The 25,422-nt window shown below is 32.8% G+C and overlaps 3 protein-coding genes and 1 long non-coding RNA gene across 6 annotated transcripts; all 4 read left to right on the forward strand.

Moving 5' to 3' along the window:
* The first annotated feature begins 1,192 nt into the window (after window positions 1-1,192).
* Window positions 1,193-12,032, forward strand: LOC120257173 (zinc finger CCCH domain-containing protein 4). The gene is given in 15 exon segments (XM_039264752.1): window positions 1,193-1,376; window positions 3,834-4,020; window positions 4,594-4,767; window positions 4,996-5,143; window positions 6,197-6,511; window positions 7,119-7,265; window positions 7,341-7,521; window positions 8,391-8,542; window positions 8,544-8,672; window positions 8,746-8,865; window positions 9,701-9,845; window positions 9,925-10,172; window positions 10,340-10,531; window positions 10,856-11,377; window positions 11,650-12,032. Coding segments are annotated over 15 exon segments (3,015 nt in total). The 5' UTR covers window positions 1,193-1,237; the 3' UTR covers window positions 11,866-12,032.
* A 2,553-nt stretch (window positions 12,033-14,585) lies between these two features.
* On the forward strand, window positions 14,586-17,164 carry LOC120257175. The gene is given in 3 exon segments (XM_039264754.1): window positions 14,586-14,851; window positions 14,853-15,405; window positions 16,779-17,164. Coding segments are annotated over 3 exon segments (795 nt in total). The 5' UTR covers window positions 14,586-14,722; the 3' UTR covers window positions 16,892-17,164.
* A 1,698-nt stretch (window positions 17,165-18,862) lies between these two features.
* On the forward strand, window positions 18,863-20,792 carry LOC120257171 (mitochondrial zinc maintenance protein 1, mitochondrial). The gene is given in 3 exon segments (XM_039264751.1): window positions 18,863-19,139; window positions 19,141-19,228; window positions 20,418-20,792. Coding segments are annotated over 3 exon segments (312 nt in total). The 5' UTR covers window positions 18,863-18,983; the 3' UTR covers window positions 20,486-20,792.
* A 538-nt stretch (window positions 20,793-21,330) lies between these two features.
* LOC120257172 lies at window positions 21,331-23,037 on the forward strand. 3 transcript variants are annotated; one of them, XR_005535558.1, is made up of 4 exons: window positions 21,331-21,565; window positions 21,968-22,004; window positions 22,161-22,250; window positions 22,613-23,037. It is a non-coding gene; the product is annotated as an uncharacterized LOC120257172 (long non-coding RNA). The 3 variants fall into 3 exon arrangements; XR_005535557.1 differs by lacking the exon at window positions 21,331-21,565 and adding an exon at window positions 21,576-21,866; XR_005535556.1 differs by lacking the exon at window positions 21,331-21,565 and having other exon boundaries at window positions 21,576-22,004; window positions 22,613-23,036.
* The last annotated feature ends 2,385 nt before the right edge of the window (window positions 23,038-25,422 follow it).

Raw genomic sequence — 25,422 nt, forward strand, 5'->3', positions numbered from 1 at the left:
ATCTTTTATATATCAATCCATCCATAAATAAGATCGATGTGGATTGTAGTATTTAAATGCACTAAATACGACAAAAAGGAAAAAACTAATAAAAGCTACCAGCAAGAGAAGTACACTGCATCCAAAAACAAGTTGTTTTCTTTTATATTTTGATCGATCCATCCGTAAATAGGAGCTAGATTGTAGTGTTTAAATGTGTTAAATACGACAAATGAAAACTAATAAAAAATGCTACCAAAAAAAGTACACCGTATTATAAATGAGTGTTTTTTAAAAATTTTTTAATTGATCCATCGGTAAATAGGAAGTGGATTGTAGTGTTTAAATGCGTTGAAATCTGACAAAAAAAGAAAAATTAATAAAAAAATACAAACAAGAGATGTACAATGCATTCAAAATGAGTTATTTTTTTTTTATATTTTGATCGATCTAACACTTTATAAGAAATGAATTGTAGCGTTCAAACACGTTAAAAAAAAAAAACTTAATAAAAATACAGACAATAAAAATACACTATATATAAAATAAAGTTGTTTTCTTTTAGTCGAGGAAATACGCTATCTAGTATCCACATGATCTATGATTTTAAAAATTTAAAAATATAAACATATTAATAAAAAGAAAATTAAAATGCAAGTCAATCACGAAATAAGTAATTAGGGAGAAAAAAAAGTCAAAGAGCACAATATTAATGACACACTAAATGCAACTCTTCCATAAAAAACCCATCTCAATTAAGTAAAATTAGTAACCAACCCCAAATACACTGCACCAAAGCCTCTGTTTTGCTATAGTGTACCATACAAAAAAAGGACTTCTTAAAAAAAAAGATAAAATTAAAATTCATTATTATTTCAAAAAATATTATTTATTATTTGAGAGAGCGGGAGATTCAAAAAAATTATAATCATATTAGAAAAATGAAATAAAAATTTAAAAAAATTTTAAAAATTAAATAATAATTTATCCAGCTGGATATGGCCGTTAAATATATATTTTCAAATATATGGTTGCTTTTTATGGAACAATGATCCAAAAATGGAAACCCAATCAATCTCCGCGAGTCACCAGACCGCTGTGCATACAGGCGGGAGGTAGCTATAAAACGGAGTTTCTTGCACGAGAAGGCAAACCCCAGAGCGATGCGAGGGTTTCAAGCTTGAGCGCGCGCGAGAGAGAGAGAGAGAGCGAGAGAGAGAGAGAGCTTTGATCCGATTGTGCTTCTCTTGGTGCTCCGATGGCGGGGGAGGGTTCGGCGAGTGCTGATCCCCCTTTTGGGTTGCCGCATCCGCTGCCGGTGATGGCCATGCGGGGCAAAATCCTGGAGAAGATACAAGAAAATCGAGTCACCCTCATCGTTGGTGACACTGGATGTGGTATAATCGTTTTTTGGGTTTCTTATGTACCTGCATTTGTGATTTGAACTCTGAGAGGATGCTTGTTGTTGGGGTTTTGATCTTGTTTTGCTTGTTTTTGAGCTTTTTTGCTTGTTCAGAGCTTGGATTTAGTTGATGTTTGGTTTTGGGTGGTGGAATGAGTGATTTTGGGGGGTTTTAGCCCTTTTTTCTTGTGCTTTTGAAGTTTTTCTGTGAGATTTTGATGGTATGAGTGTTGAAGCAGTTTTCTAGTTTCGATGCTTATGTTTGGATTTATTTTTTTAAGAATTTTTGGTGGTTTTGTATGGTTTGTGGTTTTATGGTTCTGCATACTAGTTAACTGTTGCATGGTTTTTGGTTTCTTAGATTTAGACAGAAGTAGAAGCATGTATATTACTTTGGCGTAAGCGGTTTGTATTGTTTTATAGTTAAGTTGTTGCATGGTTTTTGGTTTCTTAGATTTAGACAGAAGTAGAAGCATGGATATTACTTTGTCGTAAGAAGTTTGTATTTTTTTCTAGTTAAGATGTTGCATGGTTTTTGGTTTCTTAGATTTAGACAGGAGTAGAAGCATGGATATTACTTTGTCGTAAGCGGTTTTTATTTTTTTCCCCCTTTGATAGTAAACACATGTTAGAATCCCACATATTTATAAGTGACAGTGATCTATGTTCTTGGTATGATTAATGGTTTTATGGTTTTGCTTGAGCTATGGCAACTTATGAGAGCTTGATTGCATACTAGCTGAACTCTTGCATGAGTATTTAGTTTCTTAGAATGATATGGAATTAAAAGCATGTTTATTACTTTGTCGTTAGCGGTTTGTACTTTTATTTTGATAGTCATACAAATTAGAATCCCACATATTTATAAGTGATGGCACTATCTGTTCTTAATATGATTAATGGTTCAATAGTTTTACTTGAGCTATGTCTACTTGTGCTTTGACATTGTTAGTGGCAGTAATTGGAGACCCTTGATTGAATAAATGTTGACTCTTGATTGAATAAAAGTTGAACTCTTGTATTTGTGTTTGGTTTCTTAGATTGATACGGAAGTAAAAGCATGTCTATTTCTTTTGTCGTTTGCGGTTTGTACTTTTTTAAACTATAGAATTACACGTGTTATAATTTCACATGCTTATAAGTGATGGTGATGTATATGTGTTCAATGGAGCTTTATTTGTGTGTTTTTTTTCCTCGTGGAGTGGATATAGTACAATCATGTTTGTTTGGTTATGTTCTGATCATTTTGTTCAAACCCTTTGATTCTGCACAAATGTTACCATTGTTTGTTTGCTCATTTCTTCTGTTTCTTTTTTTGATTATTCAAAAGTTTGTACAAATTAGAATCCTACATATTTATAAGTGATGGCAATTTCTGTTCTTGATATGATTAACGGTTCAATGGTTTTACTTTAGATGTGTCTACTTGTGCTCTGACATGATTAGTTGCAGTAATTGGAGACTCTTGATTGAATAAAAGTTGGACTTTTGCATTTGTGCTTGGTCTCTTGGATTGATACAGAATTAAAAGCATGTCTATTTCTTGTGCCGTTTGCGGTTTGTATTTTTTTAAACTATAGACTATAGAGTAACACGTGCTATAGTTTCACATGTTTATAAGTGATTGTAATGTATATGTATTTATTGGAGCTTTGTTTGTTTGTTTGTTTGTTTTCCTCGTGGGGTGGATATAGCAGAATCATGTTTGTGTGGTTACATTCTGATCATTTTGTTTATAGACCTTCAAATGCTTTGATTCCACACAAATATTACCATAGTTTGTTCGCTCGTTTCTTCTGTTCCTCTTTGATTATTCAAAAGTTTGTATTATTTGATTTGGTCTTTGTTTATGATTGTTCAGAAGAAGTGTGGTAATGATGCTGGAAGAGCTAATCCATATAAACAATCTTACATAGATTAACCCATACTTAGATACTGTGATATAAATCAGGGCGAGCAATTTTGAAAGGGTTGCATCTGAATTTATCATATATACTAGACTTTTGCTATTGTTGAATTTGATATTGCTATTTTCCTCTAAAAAATGGAGCACTTTAAAAAGAAAAAAACTAGATGGTCTATTGCATTGTTGGAAGGTTGTTTATGTGAACTTCTTGCAGAAATTATGGATAGAGATTTCTTTTTTGACATATTTAGCATGGCAAGAAAATATTTCATTTATGAGCTTGTACATGGGTTTTATCATTACGTTTACTGTTTGGTTACCCACAGAAGCGCTGGGCAAGATACCCTATTTTCAAGTGGGAGGTTGAGTTTTCAAGGTTATTGGTGCCCTAAAACCAAAAATGGCTTGCCCGTATTTTTAATAAATAAATAATAAACGACCATCTTTCTGATTGCAAGTTGGGATCATTCTTATTATTTTTTTCCATATATGGTTTGCTGCTCATTTCTAATCTAGTCAATCTTTTTTTTTCCCTGGTTGTTGAAGGGAAGAGTTCTCAAGTCCCTCAGTTCCTCTTAGAGGAGGATATAGTGCCAATATTGTGTACACAGCCTCGGAGGCTTGCTGTTGTAGCCATTGCTAGGATGGTGGCTAAAGCTAGAAACTGTGAAGTAGGAGGTGAGGTTGGGTACCACATTGGCCATTCAAATGTTTCAGATATCACATCATCCAGGTGTGTAAACTTACCTGCCAGCTAGTATTTCTAAACAAAATTTTCTTTATTGCTAATGCTTTTTTAAATAAAATTCTGAGTTTCTATATTCCGTTTACATGTGTTTTCTGATTTGATCTGTTATTCATGCTAATGTGACAATTTTATATTTACTTTCTGAAATTGGTTCTTAGCTAAATATTTTAGAAACAAGCACATTGCTTTCTTTGTCAATTTTAGCTCTTGTGTTCATCCAACTAATTTATGTGAGTTTGTAGTCACTGTGGCTAGGATATCTTTCTCCTTGCTAGGTGGCACATGTGGTTTGATCATTTTAATATTTTATGGAGTGGTTCAAAATATTTGTTTGTTTTTCAGAATATGCCTTCATTGCCTTCATCATCGCTCCCTAAATGATAAGAAGTTCTCTTTAAACTTTAAAGGTTTTCAGTTGTGACTATCTGTTTATCTTTGGTATTTCTTTCTTTTTCCTGGACTTTGTTCTAAAGTCTAAACCAGTACCATCTTTCCTTTCTACTTTATGAACTCTTATAGTGTTCACAAATTCTTAGCTAGCCTGAGGTCATGTCACAGGTCAAGGTTGGTTTTCAAGACTGCTGGGGTTTTGTTGGAACAAATACGTGATAAAGGGCCCGCTGCGCTGAAATACAAGGTCATAATTCTTGATGAAGTGCATGAAAGGTCTGTGGAGTCGGACCTTGTTCTTGCATCTATAAAGCAATTTTTGTTGAAGAAGAGCGATTTTAGGTAAACTTATTAACTATTACTCACTATCCACAATCAAATGCAATCTTGCTTTTTTTCCCTCAAGACTCTTTTATTGTTTCATGCTTTGCATTTTCCTTTTTTACCTCTTTTAACTTAAACATTAGTGAACTCCATTTCCCTGAACTTGCAGTTATCAAATCTTTTTTTTATGCTCCCCTAAAATGATTTTTTTGGACGTATCATGGATTGATTTTATCGTTTTTCTAGATTGGTTCTGATGTCTGCCACAGCAGATATTGCAAGATACAGGGATTACTTCAAAGAACTAGGTAGGGGTGAAAGAGTTGAAGTGATTGCCATTCCGGCTGCTCCAAAACAGAATATTTTCCAGCGAAGGGTATTATATCTTGAGCAGGTAGCAATGTCTTTTCTGTCAATATAACTTTCATCACATTTGGTCTATCTGTTCTCCATTGGTGTTTATTGTTGCTGTCTTTGAAATTTGCAACTTTTGCGGTCTATCTTCTTCCCCCTGGTATGCTTTATAAAAATTTAAATATTCATTTGTTAATTGTGATGACTGATAATGCGAATTAAACTGCAAGAATAAAAGGATCACCATGGTCAATTAGGATATCTTGTTTTTTAAGTTTGTTTCAAAAAATTGCCAAGACAGATGAGCTCTGTAATTTGTGTCACATAAAAAAGAAATGCAGGTTTCTTCTTCAGTATTTGGTTGTTTTGGTCCATATGAAAATTTAAGATTTATAGCAAATGATGTGGATGAGTATGATATACTATGATATACTTAATTTGCATAACAATCTTGATGTATGGGACTTATTCCACTGACTCAAAATAAATGAGAAATTATTGTTGCTAATTTCCATGGTATAAAGAAGTCAAAATTTTATTGCTCGGCAGAGCACATTGTTTTTCTTGTACTATCTACTCTTAACAATATGAAGGCCAGCAGATTGCATTTATGATGGATAGTTCTGGTAATATATCCACAATTAGTTAAGCATTTACGATTCAACATTCATATCCACTTTTCCATACAGTTAAGCAAGGTTCATTTTTTGTTCCTTTTGCCAGAGTTTAGTGATAGTTACGTTAATTTGCACTACTTGTTACCTGAAATTTTTGCTCTGATTTCAATATATGTTTGAATTCTTTCCTCAGTGGCTATGAATTGTACTACAAGAGACTTTTCTTTTGTTTCATGAAACTGTTTACATGGCTCAAGCTTAGGTTGCAATCAGAGACACAAACCCCTTAGACTAGCAATTTTTCTGTACTTTTTCTGCTTGTATGTTGTGTCAGATAACAGGGTGCACTGATTGTGAAGTGACAAATATTTTTCACTGGTGACAATTGTCGCTTTCTTTGTGGTTTGCTCTGCTAACTATCAATATTGTTGTGTTAAGCTTGAAGACAAGATGATTTAACTTCTGGGCAAAATCAGGTACCACTGCTTCTTGGTGTCAGTTCAAACACATTGATGGAGAGATACTGTTCTGGTTCTGGTCCCTCATCAGCAAATGCAGACCTGAAACCTGAAGTACATTCACTTATCCATCAGTTGGTATTGGACATACATGCAAATGAGCCTGATATCGAGAAGAGTATTTTGATTTTCCTCCCGACTTACTATGCTCTGGAGCAACAGTGGATTCTCTTGAAGCCCCTTTGTACGCTTTTTAAAATTCACATCCTGCATCGCAGCATTGACACTGATCAAGCACTTTTGGCCATGAAAATCTGCAAGTCGCACCGTAAGGTAAGCCAAATGTTTGATTTTTATGCCACTTATTTTTTAAAAAAAACTAAAATGATCTATAATGGTATAATATGGTATCATAAGTGGGTTTCTTTTTGGCATGAAAAATACTGCAATTTTATTTTATTTGCATTTGTAGGAGTTTTGTTCTGCTATTTTCTGAAATGTTGTCTTTGGAGCATTTGGCTTAATCTGTTACCAGTCTGAAAACTGTAACTAAATTTACTTTAAAAGATTGATGATATTTCTGCAGATGATGAAAAAGAATATATGTAGTTCAGAAGAACTGTTTCGTAAACCTTGGAGAGCCTTGTTGGTGCATGGGGAATGACTCATATTATATAAGATCTTTTGACATTATTTTGTTTCCTCATGTTTCTGTTGATGAGTTTGGCTCAATAGCTAGCACTATGTTTTGCTTCATTGCCTGTGTAATATAAGGAGCAGAATTAGTGCTTTTATACACTATTCTTTTCAAGGAAATTATTGCAGTTTGGACTTACTGTTGATTTACTAAAGGAATCATTTCTGCTATTTCTGAAGGACATCTTTAATTCTATTTTAATGGATTTGATTGGTCGCCTTATGGGTTTGCATTGTAATACAGGTAATATTAGCCACAAATATCGCTGAATCATCTGTCACAATTCCAGAAGTGGCCTTTGTGATTGATTCATGTCGATCCTTACAAGTGTTTTGGGACCCCATTAGGAAAAGTGAAGCAGCTGAGCTTGTGTGGGTGTCCAAGTCTCAGGTACAAACAACTTTTCTTTCTAATTCGGATTCTTCCTTATGAAACCCAAATGACCCTTTGAAGTGTGTTCTGTAGGCTGAGCAACGTAAGGGAAGGACTGGTCGAACATGTGATGGTCTGATATATCGGTTGGTCACTGGAAAATTTTACAATAATTTAAGTGATCATGAATTTCCAGCAATATTAAGACTATCATTGAGGCAGCAGGTGCTCATGATGTGTTGTGCTGGATCTAAAGCTATTAATGATCCCAAAGGTATTTCTGGCGGTTCCTTGTTTTTATCTGCCTCGTTATTGACGAAGATGATATCCAAGATTTCTATTTTATATATGTGGCACATGACTTAAATTTTGGTTGGAATGTGGCAATAGTTATTTCCATAGCACTTACTTGATTGGTGTTCTGGAAATTATCTCTTGAAACTTATTATATGCCTTGTCCATTTTCACTTGCTAATTTGAGAAAAAGATTATATGGATCTGGTCACTTACAGTTGAATAAAGCTTTATATGGATGAACCCTCATTTACATTGAAAATAAGGTCATTGTCACTAATATTTTGTACTTTTTACCTTGCCCGTTGCCTGTACTGTCTACTAGGATTTGCATTCCTTAAGGCCTATAAAAACTACTGTGGCTATCTTGCATCTTTGTACAAGTTAATGAAATTAGATGCAGATTTCAGCAGTGAAGATCAGATACTCAACTGATTTTAGTTGGTTCAATTGATTTAACTTTGATTGAATCACTTGCATAATTCTACTTTTAGAACTAGGATGATTATTTCTTATTTGCGCAGTTTAGTAAAATTAGATCTCTTTACGCTATATCTATCAACTACTTAGTTTAGTTGATTAGCTTGCTTGATTATATATATATTAAATTCAACAATGTTTACTTGATTAAGTTGTTTTAGTTTGGTTAGTTTGTTCATGTTAACTTTAATTTGATTATACACTTGTTTCTTACTAAGTCCCAATTTAACATTTCCTAGACAAACTGTCAATCCCAAGTGGGCCGGCTGCTTCTTTATAAATTATTAGGCTAAACACAAAGAAGTGTAATGCCGTTTATTTCATTCAGATTGATTCTGACTCTTATGTTTTGTTTTGGGTCTTTATTAGCATTGTTGCAGAAGGTTCTTGATCCTCCTAATCCCGAACTTGTTCAAGATGCACTGGATTTGCTTGTTCAAGTGCATGCATTAGAAGGGCCCTCTCATAGGGGCCGGTATGAGCCAACATATTATGGCCGGTTGCTTGACAGTTTGCCCTTGCCCTTTCGAGAGTTCTGTGCTCACCCTTATGTTTGGTGAGATTGGACTACTTCGAGAAGGAATTCTCATTGGCATATTAATGGATATTCAGCCCCTGCCCATCTTTCAACCTTTTGGCCAACAAGTTTTGGTACTGACTACATTATAGCTTGTTGATATCTGGATTCCTGTTCTGACCAATCTATTTGTAATGTATGTTGCAGTGCGCTCAGTATTTGGACAACTATTTTGATGGTATTGGTGGTGTTTTACAACTTGGCAAGAAAGAAGCTGCATTCATTGGAAATTTGTGTGCGTTTCAATTCTGGCAGCGGATCTTCAAGGTGATTATTATTATTTTTTTTAATCTTTGATATATGGTCCTTTCCAGATTTAAAGAATATATGTTATAAGAGGCAATTTTGAATGATTCACATTGCTTGGCTTTGATGGTACTTTTAAACCTGGCTTGATGCTTTTAAATGTTAGTTTACTCAACTGCTTCATTGCTCACTTAATGATCTTTTTATTGCCAAAATTTGGAGTAAAAGTGAAACAGTTTGGTGACTATAATTGTAGTGGTTATGACCGCTTGAGTTCAACTAGTATTTTATTAGTATTCCTCAGTGGTATGGAAGGACTGTTCCAGGCTGTATTATGATTTACTGGCCTAAAATACTCAAGGCATATATAACCGCAAAACCTAAGTCAAAACCATGGAGGACCTAGCACTAGTAAACGAGTGACAGCAATTAGGTCTGTTATTTTTAGGAATTTTAGTGGGGCTTCTTCCTCTTCCTACAATTTATTTTTTGGTTCATAATGCTACAGTTATTTAAGTTCTCTATTTTTTATATGGTGTGACAGCTTCTATTTGTTATTTACTTGTGTTGGAAAGTTATGATACATTAATTGTTGAGATCTTTAAAAATTAAAGAAGTGAATTTTAATTTTTTTGTTAGGTTGACTTTAATCTTCTCTAGTTTTACGTTATGATTATTTTCTCTTGTGGCTCATCAAGGCAACCTTTTGCTATATTTTTACTACAATTATGTGGCAGAGTGTTGAATGGTTATTAAAAATTCACCAAAGAAAAAAAATGATACTGCAGTTATTTTAAAAATCTTTCATGTGTTGCTACCGGCTTCATACAAACTATATAATTGTGCTCACACTCAGGATAAGCAACGAATGGAATGTCTAAAATATATTGGTGTGGTTGATGGGGCACAAACATCATTAGCATTGAACCCTATTCTTGAAGAAGAATGGTGTTACTTGCACAATTTGGTGCCGACATCACTACATAACATTAATGATATATGTAAGTATTATCAAGTTTTAATGTAAGTGATTTTGATTTTGTGTTCTGTGATTACCTGGCAGAATTTTCTTTCCTGCAGATGAAGATATAGTCCATGTGATACATAGATATCGGCCTAAATTCATTGGAGCAAACAGACTTCCCTCTTATCTTGAGCCTTCTGAATATGTGCATTTATGTAATATCAAAGGCAACTTGGAAGAGGATGATGATCACCATCTCCATCACCCAATTACTGAGAGGAGCTGCATTTCAACGCCATTTGTCACTTCAACCGATTTTCAGTCTACAGTTATAGCTGAAAGATTGAAAAATTTTATCAAAGAGGTAAAAACTAATGACTCTTTCTATATTTTCTTGTGTAAAATTTTCAATCTTTTATATCAGTCTAACTTTTCTCTTGTCATGTTGTGTAATGCAACCTCTCTTACTAGTCTCTCCATATTGTGCAATTTGTGGCTTTATCCGTTTCTTCCTCTCTTTTTTTACGACAGATGCGGCTGCAATACTCGAAAGGTGTTCCTCAGATTGATGGTGAACCTGCTGTAAATTTCATGTCACATATTTTAAGTCCTGAACTCTGTAGATTCTACATCAATGGGTTGTGCAACAAAGGAAATCAGTGTGCTTTCTCTCATTCCCTTGAGGCCAGGAGACCTATTTGCAAGTTTTTCCTCACATTGCAGGTACATACTGTGTTTAATCTTTAGACTAGTCATATCTTTTTAGCTCCTCGATCTTAAGAAATTACCAAAACAAACCTTTTCTATTTACTAGTATTGATCTGATAAGGATACTAGTGGCTGTCATCAAAGTTTATCATTTCTGATATGTAAACATATCACTTTCTTAATAAACATTGGTTGCTTTACTTGTAGAAGTCATAGAATTATATTTAGATTCAAATGAGAATAATTATACCCAATTTATTTCCTTTATGTTCATTTTAATTTCAAAAATAAATGTTCTATATGTGATTCTATTCTTAATGTGTTCTTGTTGATAAACAGGGATGCCGTTATGGATCTTCATGCTTATATTCACATGAATCTGGTCCTCGCATTTCAAGCATTCCATCCCGCATTTGCTGGCAAGAACATGAGATTCCTTCGGCAGATTCCTTCCTGCAACTCTTGCCAGTTGCTGATGATAGCCTCATTCTTATAATGAATGATAAGCATCTATTGTTCTCCTCTAGCTTCTCATCCTATTATGCTCCTTCCGGTATCATCGTTACCACACCTCACCCATATGATTCTGACTTGGATGACTTGCCAAGTGATGTCATGGTATTGTGGGATGTGACCGATTTTTGTCACTCGATCATTGAAACCAAAGAGAAAATTCCGATTCCTTGGAAAAATGTCAAGACTGTGTTATGGTTTCCCGAGTTAGAAGACGATGAAGGAAAAACACTGTTCTCTCTTCTACAGAGTTTCTTCGAATTCCTTGCAGTTAGAATTTTGATTGATAGCTTGTGTGACGTGCGAGTTATTCTGACTATGAATAACATCAGATTTTCCCTCCTAAAGGTAATCTCATGTGCTCCATTATGGTTTCTTGGCATTCTCCATCTGTTCTTTGTTTTGCATGAAAATTTCTGCCTCAATTGCCTAGAAACTTCAAAGCAATTTTTAACTCATCATATATGTGTATGCCTATATAATTATAAACATTTGACTCAAATTGGTTAGGACTTCAATATAATCAGTCATCATTTGAAGGCTCTGCATTGAAAAACTGCTAATTTTCTTGCTTCAGTACAATTTGATGTTTCTCTTTAATATCATTTCATAAATTTCAGGTGGAAAAACTAGCAAGGGAATGCTTCTTCTTCCTCACCCAGTCATTTCCTTTCGACGCGTCGACCTTTGGTGATATCCCGGACACAATCAGTGCAGTGAGACCTATGCAATTGTCTATGCCTATCACATATGTTTTTGAGCTGCGCCCGCCACCTGAAGCTCGGTCCCGGGGCTACACTGCAGCCCTCCGCCAGATCGTATGCAGCAAATATTAAATTTCGTATTTTTTTTTTAACTTTTGTTCTAGACCGTTAAAAATTTGCTCTAGTTTGTGCATGTTGTGTTATGGTGTATTGGTGAAACTTGAAAGAAACTTTGTGATATGGAAATTATATCTATATGTTTATTGGCTAGTTAATCCATTTTAGTATCTTCAATTCAACCTAATCACAGGAAGAAGATGATTTTGTGTTTGAGCTTGTAAATGGATGTTTCACACACAATCATCATGAATTGCCTGTAGTAATTGTGTATACTTGGGATTGTTTTTGTTGTCTTTTTTTTTTTTTCATGAAACAAGTAGGGACAAATAGGTATGGTGGTGTATTTATTATGGTCGTTTAATGACTTTTTGGTGTACACCATAGATGATTTAAAAAATACTCAATCATACAACTTTGGAGGGGAGGATATACTATCGTCAACAAGAGATCCATCTGAATTTAGATAATTTAGTATATAATATCTGGGGCTAGAACAATATGTAAATAGTATCACTACAATACTAATATAGTACTTCATCGTAAAGATTTGACTATGTGCTTTGCTTATGTATTAATTTATAATAATTACTGGGTTAACCAGTAATAGTTGTTGTGTTATAAGCTTTTTCTCTTGGGGGATATATTGATTTAATTTCATTAAAATATAAGGATTAAGTAAATAAATTTTTTTAAAAACAATAAAAAAGTATTTACTTTCACACTTTTAAGTCTATGTAGGCTGAGAGAGGGTTGTTTAACAAGGAAAAAAAGACATATGGTATATATTACAATAAAGCCAATATTCCAAAGAATTTAATATTTTTTAAATTATCACACACAATATATAAGACACGTTGTGCATGGATGGACCTGAATTTAACTATGTATCATATGTGTGTATCATACAATGTATGGATGGTTGGAAAGTATGAAATTGTCATTTAAGGCATTTGATTTTGTTGAATTATAAATATTTTTAATTATTGGTTTTTCATGTTTTTTTAGTTCCTTTTGATTTTGATTGATTAAAATTTATAACTCCTATTTGGTATTTCCAAATTTCTCATATAAAATTTTAATATATTTTTAAATTTTTTTATGTGAAAAGGTTGCACTTCATTTTTCTATTAGGTATAAATAAGTCAAACATGTTCAGTGAAATGTAGAACTCAAAAGAATTGAAGAGCCAACCAAAGAGGTTATCCAATTTCAGAGGGTATTTTGGTAAAAACAAAAAAAATTTATCCAAACTTTTTTTTTTCACTCTAGAAATAGTTTCAAAAAAGCACTGTAACTTCTAAAAAAACCCAAAACCATTTTTTTTCTTCCATAGACATGTCACACAAGCATATCTTAAATATAAATACTTATGTTTTAAAATAAGCATTTGCATGAAAAAATTAGTGCATATTCAAGAACTAGTAATTCAAATTTACACAGGATTTACAATATTATATGAAATATTTAAAGGGCTAAGTATTACATTTGTGTAGCCATGCATGCGATGTTGCAATCTACCCATTTAAATATCCATTAGGGACCGTTTGGTTCACGGTAATGTAGAAGGATTACCATGTGTTACGTGGTAATATGAAAATATTACCACGTTTGGCATTGAATTAGTGGTAATCTGTATGGTAATATCATATTACCAACTTATAAATATTACCAAGAAAGTGGTAATCCTATTACCACCAAATTTGATGTCTATCTTGGATTACCATGGTAATCTTATAATTTTTTATATTTTAACAAATTGATTACCATGAAAACCAAAGTAATAAAAGTTCCCAACCAAATATGGTTATATTAAATTACCGCAATATTCCCACCCATATAACATTCCCACTCATATTATCACGGTAATCTCGTTACGTGGTAATATGTCATTAACACGAACCAAACGTCCCCTTAATGTAACAAATCATCTAAATACATAAGTCCGCTTAAATTATTTATTATATATATATATAAAATATTATGTAAGGTTTAGTTTTTTTTAGGGACGTGACTAAATAACATTATTTGTGATATCCCATATCTTAAAAAAATAATTTCCCCTTCCCCTGAGATGATAAACACACCTGTTCTCTCCCTCCACTCTCTATATTATTTTTTTTTCACGTTTATATTTAAGTTTTATAACATTTTTATAACATTTAAGTTTTATTTATATTACTTGTAATATTAATAATTTAAAAAACATTAACTACACTAATTATTTATGTAATAAATGGCCATAAAATTTTTAAAATTCAAAGTATACAATAGATTCATGTAGGAGTTGTTTGATTATATTATTTTATATATGATATTGCCTCAAAACTAATGTATAATAACGTTTCAAGGAATAATTTTAAATTTATTTATAACATTTAAGTTTTTCTTTATATTACTTATAATATTAATAATTAAAAAACATTAATTACATCTAATTATTAATGCAATAAATATTCATAAGACTTTTGAAATTCAAAGATATACAATAGTTTCATAGCAGGCAGGAGTTGTTTGATTATATTATTTTATATATGATATTATTTCAAAACTCTTCATAAAATTTTAAAACATCGATGCGAAGCCAGGAAGAATGCCTAGTATTTAATTAAAAAAAATATATAAATAGGATATAAAAGAATAATATATATTTATATAATAAAACCAGCCCATAAAAAAGCAACAATAAAAATATTAAAAACAAATTTCTAATTTTATCTCCCACCCCCAAAAAAATCAATGCTTCGCAGCGAGTTCGAGTTGGATTCTCTTGTCGACAAATCCCTACTTTTCACTCGTCGACCTCTACAAAACCCTAACCCTAATTCTCGGTTCCAAGGTCGTCAATGGCAGTGGATCCTTCGCCATTGCGATGACTCCGCGAGCTCTGAACACCCGCCACGCCATTGATTCGTGCACGCTCCAGCTCCACGCTTGGAAACCCTTTCAGCTCACTTCGCAAACCCTAGCCCACGACTCCCCTCGGCCCCCATTTACGCCATAAGAAGCCTTGCCTCTCCGATCGCTCCACCCATCCTTCCCCCTGCCCTCCAGACCTCGACTTCTCCCGCCTTGTACTCCTTGATGATCCTCCTCCTCCTCCTCCGCCTCCCAGCCACCTCCGCTGGGCGCCGAGGAAGCGGCGACGGCGGTGGTCGAGATCAGTCTCTGGGCGCAGCAGCGATAGAAGCGGAACCCGTAGGGCTTCGGCAGCGTACGCGACGTGCTCCGATTTTCCCTTGGCGGCTGGGGGAACGGATTCCAGTGGCGAGTTGTTCAATGGTGAGGGGAGTTGTTGGGGATCGGATGCGAGCGAGGTGAGGGTCACGAGGAAGGAGGGGAAGGAGAATGGAGGGAGTTTGGAGAGGGAGAGCTCTGGATCGGTGATGTATCAGGGTGGTGGTGGGGTTTCTGGTGCCACGGAGACGCAGGGGAATGAATCTGGGTATGGGAGTGAGCCTGGGTATAGAGGAGATGGCGAGCTTGGGTATGATGATGAGATCGATGAGGAAGAAGATGATGGCAGGATGTTGTTCTGGGGTGAGCGATTGGGAGGTATGTGTTCTTCCAAAGTTGCTTCCTTTTTTACAAAAAAATAGCTTCTTTTTTTTTTTTGGTTGAATTTGTCCGTGAATTAGTGTGGGATTGCAAGATTTCTTCTTCTACTTTTTTTTTCCTTTGATTTTGATTTTGATTTTGATTTTTTTAGTTTGGTTTGATGTTTGTGTGCTTGCATTTCATTGATGGATGTTGTCATTGGGACTAGATTGTGATAGAATGATTTTTGTTTCTGGTTTGTTTCTTTGTTGATTTGGATTTAATATTGAGGGGCAAAATGGTGCTGATTCTTTTGTGAAATTCTTGTGGACATTGTGAAAAGATTGTAATTTTGCCAATATTTAATGATACTGTTCTTTTTGGTACAAAGAAAATCATAACTACAACAGTATCTTTGCATTTAATTTGATGGTTGAAGCTTTGGTTTTTTTTTTTTCTCTTCTCTTTTTAAAACTTTTTTAGATTTCCTGTTTGTGTGCTTTGATTTGCATGAGTATTTGATCACATATCATCATGTTTGTGAAGGAAGACAGGTGTGACCAATGGTGGTTGGTCTGTGTGGTTTACGTTTAGCTGTTTAGGTTGCTTAAGTAAGTGGTCTTGAGTTTGAATCTTTGTGTATATAAAAAGATCTCTAGTGGGAGAGATTTAGCCCTTATAGGGTCTTGGGTATCTCTTTGTGGACCAATGAGGACCAAAAAAAGGAAAAAAAAAGAAGAAGAGAAAAACAAGTGTGTGCTGCACTGATGAATGCTGACATCCTTTATCTTTCTTTTCCTCTTTTTCATTACTTCAGGTTTAAGTGACTGTCTTAGAGGTACACTGATTTAGGAAAGTGACTATACTGATTTTGTGATTCAATCATTGTGACATTGCTCAAAGATTATAGAAATGTTGTCAATTTTGAGGCTTTGCGAGCACAGGGTTTCTGTGATGAATGAAAGAAGAATAGTTATAATCCATAGAAACCAGTAATATAATTATATACAGAATATATTTTTTTTTCTCCTTCAGTAAGAGATACTTATTTTGCATGGACTATGGAAATGCCTTTTTATATGCACTCGGTAAAGCATTTAATTTATTTCTCAATAATCAGTGGTGCTTGTCCTTGTGCAAGATGTTAAAAATTTTATATGTGAAACTTGCATAGTATTGTGATCTGAGTTAAAGTTTAATCTATATTTCTAATGAATTCTGCAGTGAATCAAGCATAGATAAGATTAAAATCCAAATTAAACCAAATGGTGAAAATTTTATTGCATAATTTATTTCTCTTAGTTAAGTGTCCTAAAATTTGTTGTGATACATGCTGTGAATTTATCTCCCTTCAACTTCTTTCAATTCTTAACAAAACTTATCATGCACAGATTCAGATCAAATGGACATTGTTGGTGAGAACACATTTGGTGAGCAAAAATCTCATCACAGATGCAGGCGGAAGAAGCAGCAAGACTGGAGAATAATCGGCCCACTGCGATGACAACCATCACACATGTATATTCTTGTTTACTGCATATCGATATATAAAAGAATCGGTTTTGTTTGCAAGTGTTTCTGAGTTGTATATTCTTTGCAGTATTCCATCTTATTTGTTGTATAATTTGGAGTGTGTTGTGTGTAATTGGCATGTTGCAACTCTCACCCTGTTTCAACTGGTGTCTACTTGCGTTATCATGAAAGTTTGTGCATTTACATTTGTTTATTGTCATGAAAGCATTCAAATAAACCAATGTTGAAGTTGTTACTAGCTTTTTGTCTAGCTTGTGCTGTTGTTTTGGTCAAGTTTGTAGTGTTTACATTTATATATTGGAATTTTGGTGTACTTAAGGCATTGCTATATATATAGTAATATGCCAAGGTTTTAACTAAACCAAATTATATTATGTTGAGTTCTTTGTGGAATCTAACGTTCTTTGTCAAGGTGAGTGAATTTTCATGTATTTTTGTTCTAATAAAACCAATATATTATTTAGGGATGTCATACATCATGAACAGTTGAAAGCGTATAAATAGTAAAAATTGTACAATATTTATATAAATAAACAGACGTTGGACCACACATCCAACCACAATGATTAAACTTCTCTAAACATATTTAGATTATTTTTTCTTATATATATATATACTCCCCTAACGACAGTGATTAAACATCTCTAAACGTATTTAGATTATCTTTTTTTATATGTATACGTCCTCTGTTTTTTTTATCTATCACAAGTCCATGTTTTTTTTTATTTGTCATTTTCTAATATCAAGAGGCATTTATTATTATTATTATTATTTTTTCAAAATTACCTTTTAACACTCTAACTATTATTTTATAAAATTTTGTGAAATAACTAAATTTAACTAATTTTTTTAGTATGTAAGATTCGGTTTACTATAACAAATACAAAGGAATGAAGAGAGTATATATGAAGGTTATGAATTATGACTCTAAGTAGATTAATTTGTTTATTAACATTTTTTATAAATAAACAAATATTTTTAAAAAATAAACAAATGATGGCATGCAAACTAAAACAAACTTACAATAAAATTTTCAGATTAAAAAAATTAAACAACTGATGATCCATGACATCATGATTTTACATATTAAAGTACTTTATAAATTTATGGAAAAATGAATTATAACTCTTTGAAAGTTTCAAAACATCCCACACAGAACTTCTGACATTTAAATTTATTAGACAGTTTTTTTTTGACAGTTTTTTTTTTTCAATTTTGATAGTTTACTTTTCAATTAATGCAGCTCTCTCCGTTAGTTTATTCTATTTTATAACATGTATTTCCTACTTAAAATATATAGTTTCTGTTTAACATTGCGTGTTTTTGTTTAACCAAGTAAGTTTTTCACTAATGGAGTCAAACTGCATTAATTGAAAAATAAACACGCAATGTGCATTAATTTAAAACATGCAATTTTAAACGGAAACTATTTGATTAAACAAAATAGAATAAACAGAAACTTTATATTTTAAGCGGAAAGTACATGTTAAATGGAAACATTTGCGTTTTAAATTTGACTTTTTCCGCTTAAAATTATGGTTTCCGCTTTAAAATTTAGTATTTTCACTTAAAAACTGAGAGCCAACCCTACCTTTATGTCAACATCAATCACTTTTATGATAGAAAGGTCTGAAAAATAACCTGTTTGAAAAAAATAGAAGGACTTTTTGAGAATATTCAAAGTCATTGGGTTTTTTGGGTGAATACCTTAACTTTAGAGAGATTTATTTCCAATAAATTTATTAACATCGTGCCATATTTCCTTTTTTTTTTGTTGGAAACCAGAAATAAATAAAATAGGTATAGGTAAATAAATAAATATTTATTGAACATAATAAATAAAAATATTTTATAAAATTATTTATTTATCAGCATTATAGCACAAACAAAACGGATCGGATCCGTGTTTGAGAAATTTGATCCGATTATTAAAGCCAGTAAAATTCAGATCGGATCTATAATAATTGGGTTTGTTTCTCACAAAACCCGTTAACCCATTTTCACAAATCCGACCCGATATAGAAGCTTGTTCTCTTCTCCATCGGCAATCGAAGTCGACGCGAATGGCGGCAGCGGGGGAAGCCCTGAGCGCTTACCGAGCTTTGCTGCGGGCGGCGCGCAAGTCCTTCGCTGGAGATACCATGATGATCAATGGCTCCACGGCGGAGATCCGCAAGAAGTTCGAGGAGAACCGCGCCGTCTCGTCCGAGGCCGAGATCAAAGAAACTCTTGGGCGAGGCCCGTGAGGCCGCTCATTTCATCACCCATATGATCGTCCAAGCTCGCCTTAACTCCTCCGGTGGCTACGGTAATCACTGCGATATGATTCGTGTTTGAGGTTTTGGTTCTTTGTTGGTTGTGTGTTTGTGGATTGGAATTGTAGTTAAGGTGTTTGATGAAAGTTGAATTTGATTATTACTTGTGTGTTTGTGATCCTGTGTATGAGATTGTGTTTAATGTGTGATTCTTGATCAATTTGAGATTTTGTTGTAGTTCTCATTGATTTTAGTTGTGTTTTGGTTTAAGTTAGCTATTTAGTTTGTTGTTGATTCATGCTTTTGTTCCATTTAATCATGATATTTCTTAGAATGTATAATGTGCTCTTGTACCTCAGGTCTACTATGTATCTGTGAAATATGTGGGATTATGTCATATATCTTAGCATAAAAATGCATTCTTTTGCCATCAAGGAAGGTTTTTGATTCAATTGGGTCTCTGCATCACGAATCTTTTAGATGGTTAGTGAAGAGAACATGATGTGATTTAGCTTATTGTATTAGAATAACTAACAATCCCTCATTGGTTAATTTGGAAAATATAGATTTGAATATATAGGTTAGGATTTATCATACTTTTGTGTTAAATTGAATCCGGATAATATATTTGGTTTGCATGAAACATATTATACTACTGTTTTGCATTGTCTAGGTTGGTGGAGCTCAATTTTACCATTTCCTTTTCAATATGTGCAATAATTTGCCATTAGGAATTCCTGTAGGAAAAAGATAATGGCCGGGTTGTCACTTATATCATTTATGGAGATGGCAAGTTAATTTGTGAAATTCATGACACAAGAATTCAATTACTTTGAACTTCCTTCTACCCTACTTTGGGAAATTTCCCATGGATGTGGTTAATTATCAATTTTGGAAGTATTATTGGGATTTGTGTGACGTAATTACTGTAGTGGAGAAGCTTATTTGTTACAATGAGCAGAATAGAATTTTGTGCCAAAATCATTGAAAAAGGCATAAATAATAAATATAACTTCTGACCTGTAGTATAGTTGTGTTTGGTTTTGTGTTTTGTTGTGACTCAGTAGACTTGTTTGAGTTGCAATATATGTCACGACTCATTGGCCTTTTAAGAATTTGATTTGAGTTGCCTTGGGTGCATAAGTATGTGTTATGCTTCTATTTTATTTTGATAGTTTTGTGATTTGTTTCATCACACTTTTCTCATACAGCTCTGTTGATTTTGTATATTTTTCACTGCAGTTGTTAAGCCTGAGAAAGACCATGCAGGAGCAACTCTTGAGATAATTCCATCTGAGGAGATTTTTTAAAAGTCAGCCTGAAGTGACGAGTTTATCAGAGCGTTGGCATTCCAGTCAGGAAATCTCCTTAGTGACCAGTTCATTGATATTCCAGATCTTGTTGAGATGTTTATCTGATTTTGTGAGTTAATGTTGATCTAGGTTTTGCTCAGCCAAATATTTCTTTGGTTTGTATTTGATTTGTACCTTCTAGAACTCCTGATGACTCATTATTTGGAAGATAAAATTGTCACTTGCAAGTGACAATAGGACATGATGTCTACATTCTAAGAAGCTGTGAAGGGAATTCAATGAATTGCTTAGGTGGTTACTTTAATTTTATTACATGGTTTGGTGACCATAAAAAAATTTACATTATGCATTGCCCTCAGTTTTGTGGTTTCATTCTCTTCAAGTGTAACCTATGAATTAGATGATATGAGATTCTGAAATGCTAGCTGCTTGGAAGAGCAGATGGCCCTGGAGAACAGAATGATGGATGCTATTCAGGTATTCTTCTTAAAATGGACTCAGTTGTTTTTTTTTTTATATAATTTATTTATTTTCAATCTTCTTCTATATCTGTAGAAACATCACATCTGGGTCCAATCAACATCTTTATGTAATCTCTTCCTTCTTGTTTTTCTTGTGCAAATTGCTGGTAGTTTCACATAATGTCTAAAAGGTGTTTCGTTTGTTTTCATCAGATTGCATTTTCTGCTGTCCTCTTCTTTTTAAATGACTGTCTGTATCTCCTATTCAAGTAGAAAGAATGCATGGCATTGGAAATGCTAAGCATTCAATCAAAAAGGACCTATGCTACTATGTATGGTAGGTTGATAGCGAAGGAAGGTGATAACCCTTCCTAGATCCCATTTTCAAAGCTCTTGTGAACAATATATGCTATAAACTCATTTATTCACATGTATTTGTGGTGGATTCCATGGTTTTGTGTGTCTCCTAATTCTTCTTGTTCAATCATCATAGCAGAAGAAACAAGATTTGCTGCCTGTCCCGGGGACCACATCCATTTATTCAATAAACATATGGTATGAAATGGTGAAGAAAGTTATCTTCCCTGGTTGGTCTTCTTTCACTTCAATCAACAGGGTATGTTGAATGCAACCTGCTTACTGTATAATTTGTCGGTTGTATGACCTTCTAGTACTATTTCCTTCTGAAACAATTGATACATGCATGATTGGTGTACTGTGAAATATTTATCAATGCCTTGTGAACATGAACCAGAGCAAACTAATCCAAGTAAGGAAAGAAAAGCATCTGTCTAGTCTAATGCTAGGAGTTCGTGCTGCAGTAGTTTCAACAGTTCTGTTTTAATTAAACACTCTGACTGTCTTGGTTTGGGTTTCTTATATGCCAGTCAGCTGGGAACATTATTGCTTTTATTCATGTCAGTAGATGAAATGGTTTAGTTTTGTTCTGTTTACTGCAACCCTTTCTGAAATTACATGCATTATTTGCTTGGATTTAATCTTTTTACAATTTTTGCAGTTAAAGGATATTGTGCAAGAATCTTAGGCTTGTGAAGGTATGTGCTCAAACATCAACTTGATGGGGGACCATTGTAATTTCAAGATTCTGAACAAGGGCTTATATATATATATATATATATATATATATGAGATAAAAATCCTTATTTCAAAATTCAAGAAACATCTGATACAGTACTATATTGACTTTGCAGAGCCTCATTGATGTCTAGAACCAATCTGAGCATGTGTTGCATACATTTGGACTGCATGCCTGCTTACAAAATTAAGATGCTGTTAACAAGGTGCTGTACTGAACATCAGAAACCAGTTCTGAATTTCTTCTCACATCATGAATTTATTGTCCATTTATTGCAATGTATTTTCCTTGCATGTGATTTTTATTCCGAATAACATATTCTTTAGCATTGTTTGTTTTTTTCCAGTACTTTTGTGCCAGCTAATCGCCTTCCATAGGATTGACATTAAGCTTGTTCTTCAATCTTATGCCAGGATTAAACTAATGCACATGAGATTTTATTCCACCTTCTTATTACATATTGAAACAAACCTGGCAATTTTATTATTCTTGACATGTGTATTTGGTTAAAGAGGATTATTAACATCAATTTAACAGTCTAAATTCTTGTATTGGATTCTTTGACAGGTTGTTGATAATGCAGCAAGACACATCCCAATCAATCCACCAAGAAAACAAGGTAGTGTACATCACTCTTTGTTGAAGAGGACAAAGACCATTGAAAGGAAGTATTGTTATTATTACTCAGTATTTCTCTTTGGAAATGTATAGGGACCATGGATTGACTCATAATTGCTTTCTTTTGTGTGAATGTTTTGAGACCTTTAAATATGCTTCTACTGTTTGTCTTGCTTCTTTGATTAAGCTTAGGAAACTATAAACTAGTGTACCATCAAAGAATCTTAAGGAAATTTAGTGGAGAATGATGAGTTGTTGGAATGTGTATGATGATGTATACTATTATTTATTATGTTGGAGATGATGTTGTAAACTATTAATTATTATGTTGGAGAAGATGTTGTAAACTATTAATTATTATGTGGAGGTTGTGACATCTGTCTTTGAGGTATTATACAATAACAATATCAACAAGTTCTAATTATTTAGGGTTAACAATATGTATCTTTATCTTTTAAATTGCTCTATTAAAGGACTATAAAATTTAATAAATCAAACTCAGGCATATTATTTTTTGCAAACTTAATGGTTCATGGCGAGAGTTTAATTGTTCATATTTTATAAATTTTAAGTTGCGGGTTTTGGTAAATATTTGTGTCAAAATTATTCCCGCAATAAGAGAGTAATAGTTATTTTTCTTCTAAGCGGAAAGTTGAGAGTTAACTTTCGTTAAGGTTTAGTGTTTTGGTAAAAAAAGCTAAATGCCCCAAAATAGGTTGGCAAGTTGGACCAAATTTAGATATTATATGATTATTTTTATTTGAACCGAATTGTTAATATTTATAGTTTGTTGTTGGGGTTTAATTTTACCAACCAAACTAAGAAGTCACATGTCCAACTAATATTGACATTAATCTTTTTATAGACTTAGTTATTTTATTTATATGTAGAAAGAAAAGTTAAAATAAAGAATAAAGAAATCACACCATCACCAGCAATATAAAGCATAATTATGGATTTGGATGTATTCACATGGTTAAAAAAATAATAATAAAAATAAAATAAAAATAAAAAATGAAAAAGAAATCTTAATCGAATCTTGACTCATTTAATAAGAAAAAAAAAATTATTTATTTGTTTATTATTTTTCAATATGAACTTTCTGACCTAATTCATTTTCCAAAGCATCTGATTAACATTTTTTACTTCTTGGACATTCATATAAACAGAAACAACTTAACTCAAATAGATTTGTGCAAAATAACTTTACTGCCCACATTTTAATATATATTGAAAAATGTCTAATATAATCAATGATTATTTTTTGATTTGTTGGCACTGAATCTCTTGTGTAAGATATTCATATTTTTACCGAAAAAACGGATTCAAATTTCTACTCACACAGAATAATAATACAGATAAATTAAGGTATTAACTCCTCATTTATACATGTCTCAAACTTGACTTAATCACATTTATATTTTATTAAAAAATCTAATATATATATATTATATTTTTCTTAATGTTTTCTTCCGTATTTCTTTTCTTGCAGTATTCCTGTCTATCATGTCATTCTCTATGCTTTTAACATTCTTTTGGTTTTATTCTAATGAATTTATAGCTAAGCCATAAAATTAAAAAAAAATTCAAAATACGGAAAATGTTAAATAAGGAATTCAATATTATAAAACAAATTTATTTAATTAAAAACCAACCATCACTATCACTATTACATTAGTAGAGTAATAAAACATTAAACTTTTATACAAGAGATTAAAGGTTCAACTCATTTATAAAATACATAATTAAAATGTAACAGAGAATGTTTACTGTGGCTTCTCCAATTATTAAAATAAACCCAAATTTAAGATTTTGAAACTAATAAAAATTTTAATTAAATATGGAGAAATTGTTCAAATTATCTCTCCAGCTTTGTCACTTGATCCAAAAATCCCTAAACTATTTAAAGTATCCCTAAAAATCTCCTGACACGATTTTATAGAACTATTTTTTTCAGGGATCTTTTATCAAAAATGCTTTCTCATCGATGATTTTAAATGAAAAGCACAAGATAATAAACAACAAACTAAGATATTAAACACCAACAACAAATATTAAACAAAAACGTTACATTTTAAATGAAAACTTGCGTAGTTACATGTAAACACATAATGTTAAATAAAACGTAATTAATAAACAGGAAATACATTTAGTAAGCGGGGTAAAATTGGATTTTTAAATAAAATAAATTAATGCAAAAACTGAAAAATAAGTAAACTAAAAATAAAGGAACTGCAGAGGAAATTAAAATGTCAGAGGAACTGCAGGGGATATTTAAGAAATTGCAACTATTAATAAATAATTTTCCCTTAAATATATATATAAAAGAAGGCATTGAAAACACTCACAAGCTATAGTTTGGTGAAGAAGAATGAGGGTAAATTTTTTGATAGGGTGCGCAGTATGACAGATTTTCATTTTGGGGATTCCAGAGGCTGATTTGAATCAAAATAGTTCTCGATTTTCGATTTTGTTTGATTTTGGGTCAGTGTAGAATTTTGGTATATGTACTGATGATTTGATGTTATAAATTTAGCTCAGCGTCCCGTAAAACGAAATTCGATTAGGTGACGATTATCTTTATCGTATATTAGAAGAATTTGGTGTTATATCGTCATAGGGTCGAAAATCTGCTCGGGTAATCGCCTGTAAAAAGCTAGTGAGTTGGATAATCGTTTTGATTGAAATTGAGATTCAGACACATAATAAAATAATGTAGTTTGGTATCTCTATATACAGAAAGAATGACTTACCTGTGT

This window comes from Dioscorea cayenensis, unplaced genomic scaffold (genome assembly GCF_009730915.1).
Source record: "Dioscorea cayenensis subsp. rotundata cultivar TDr96_F1 unplaced genomic scaffold, TDr96_F1_v2_PseudoChromosome.rev07_lg8_w22 25.fasta BLBR01001921.1, whole genome shotgun sequence".
In the NCBI taxonomy this organism is placed as follows: Eukaryota; Viridiplantae; Streptophyta; class Magnoliopsida; order Dioscoreales; family Dioscoreaceae; genus Dioscorea; species Dioscorea cayenensis.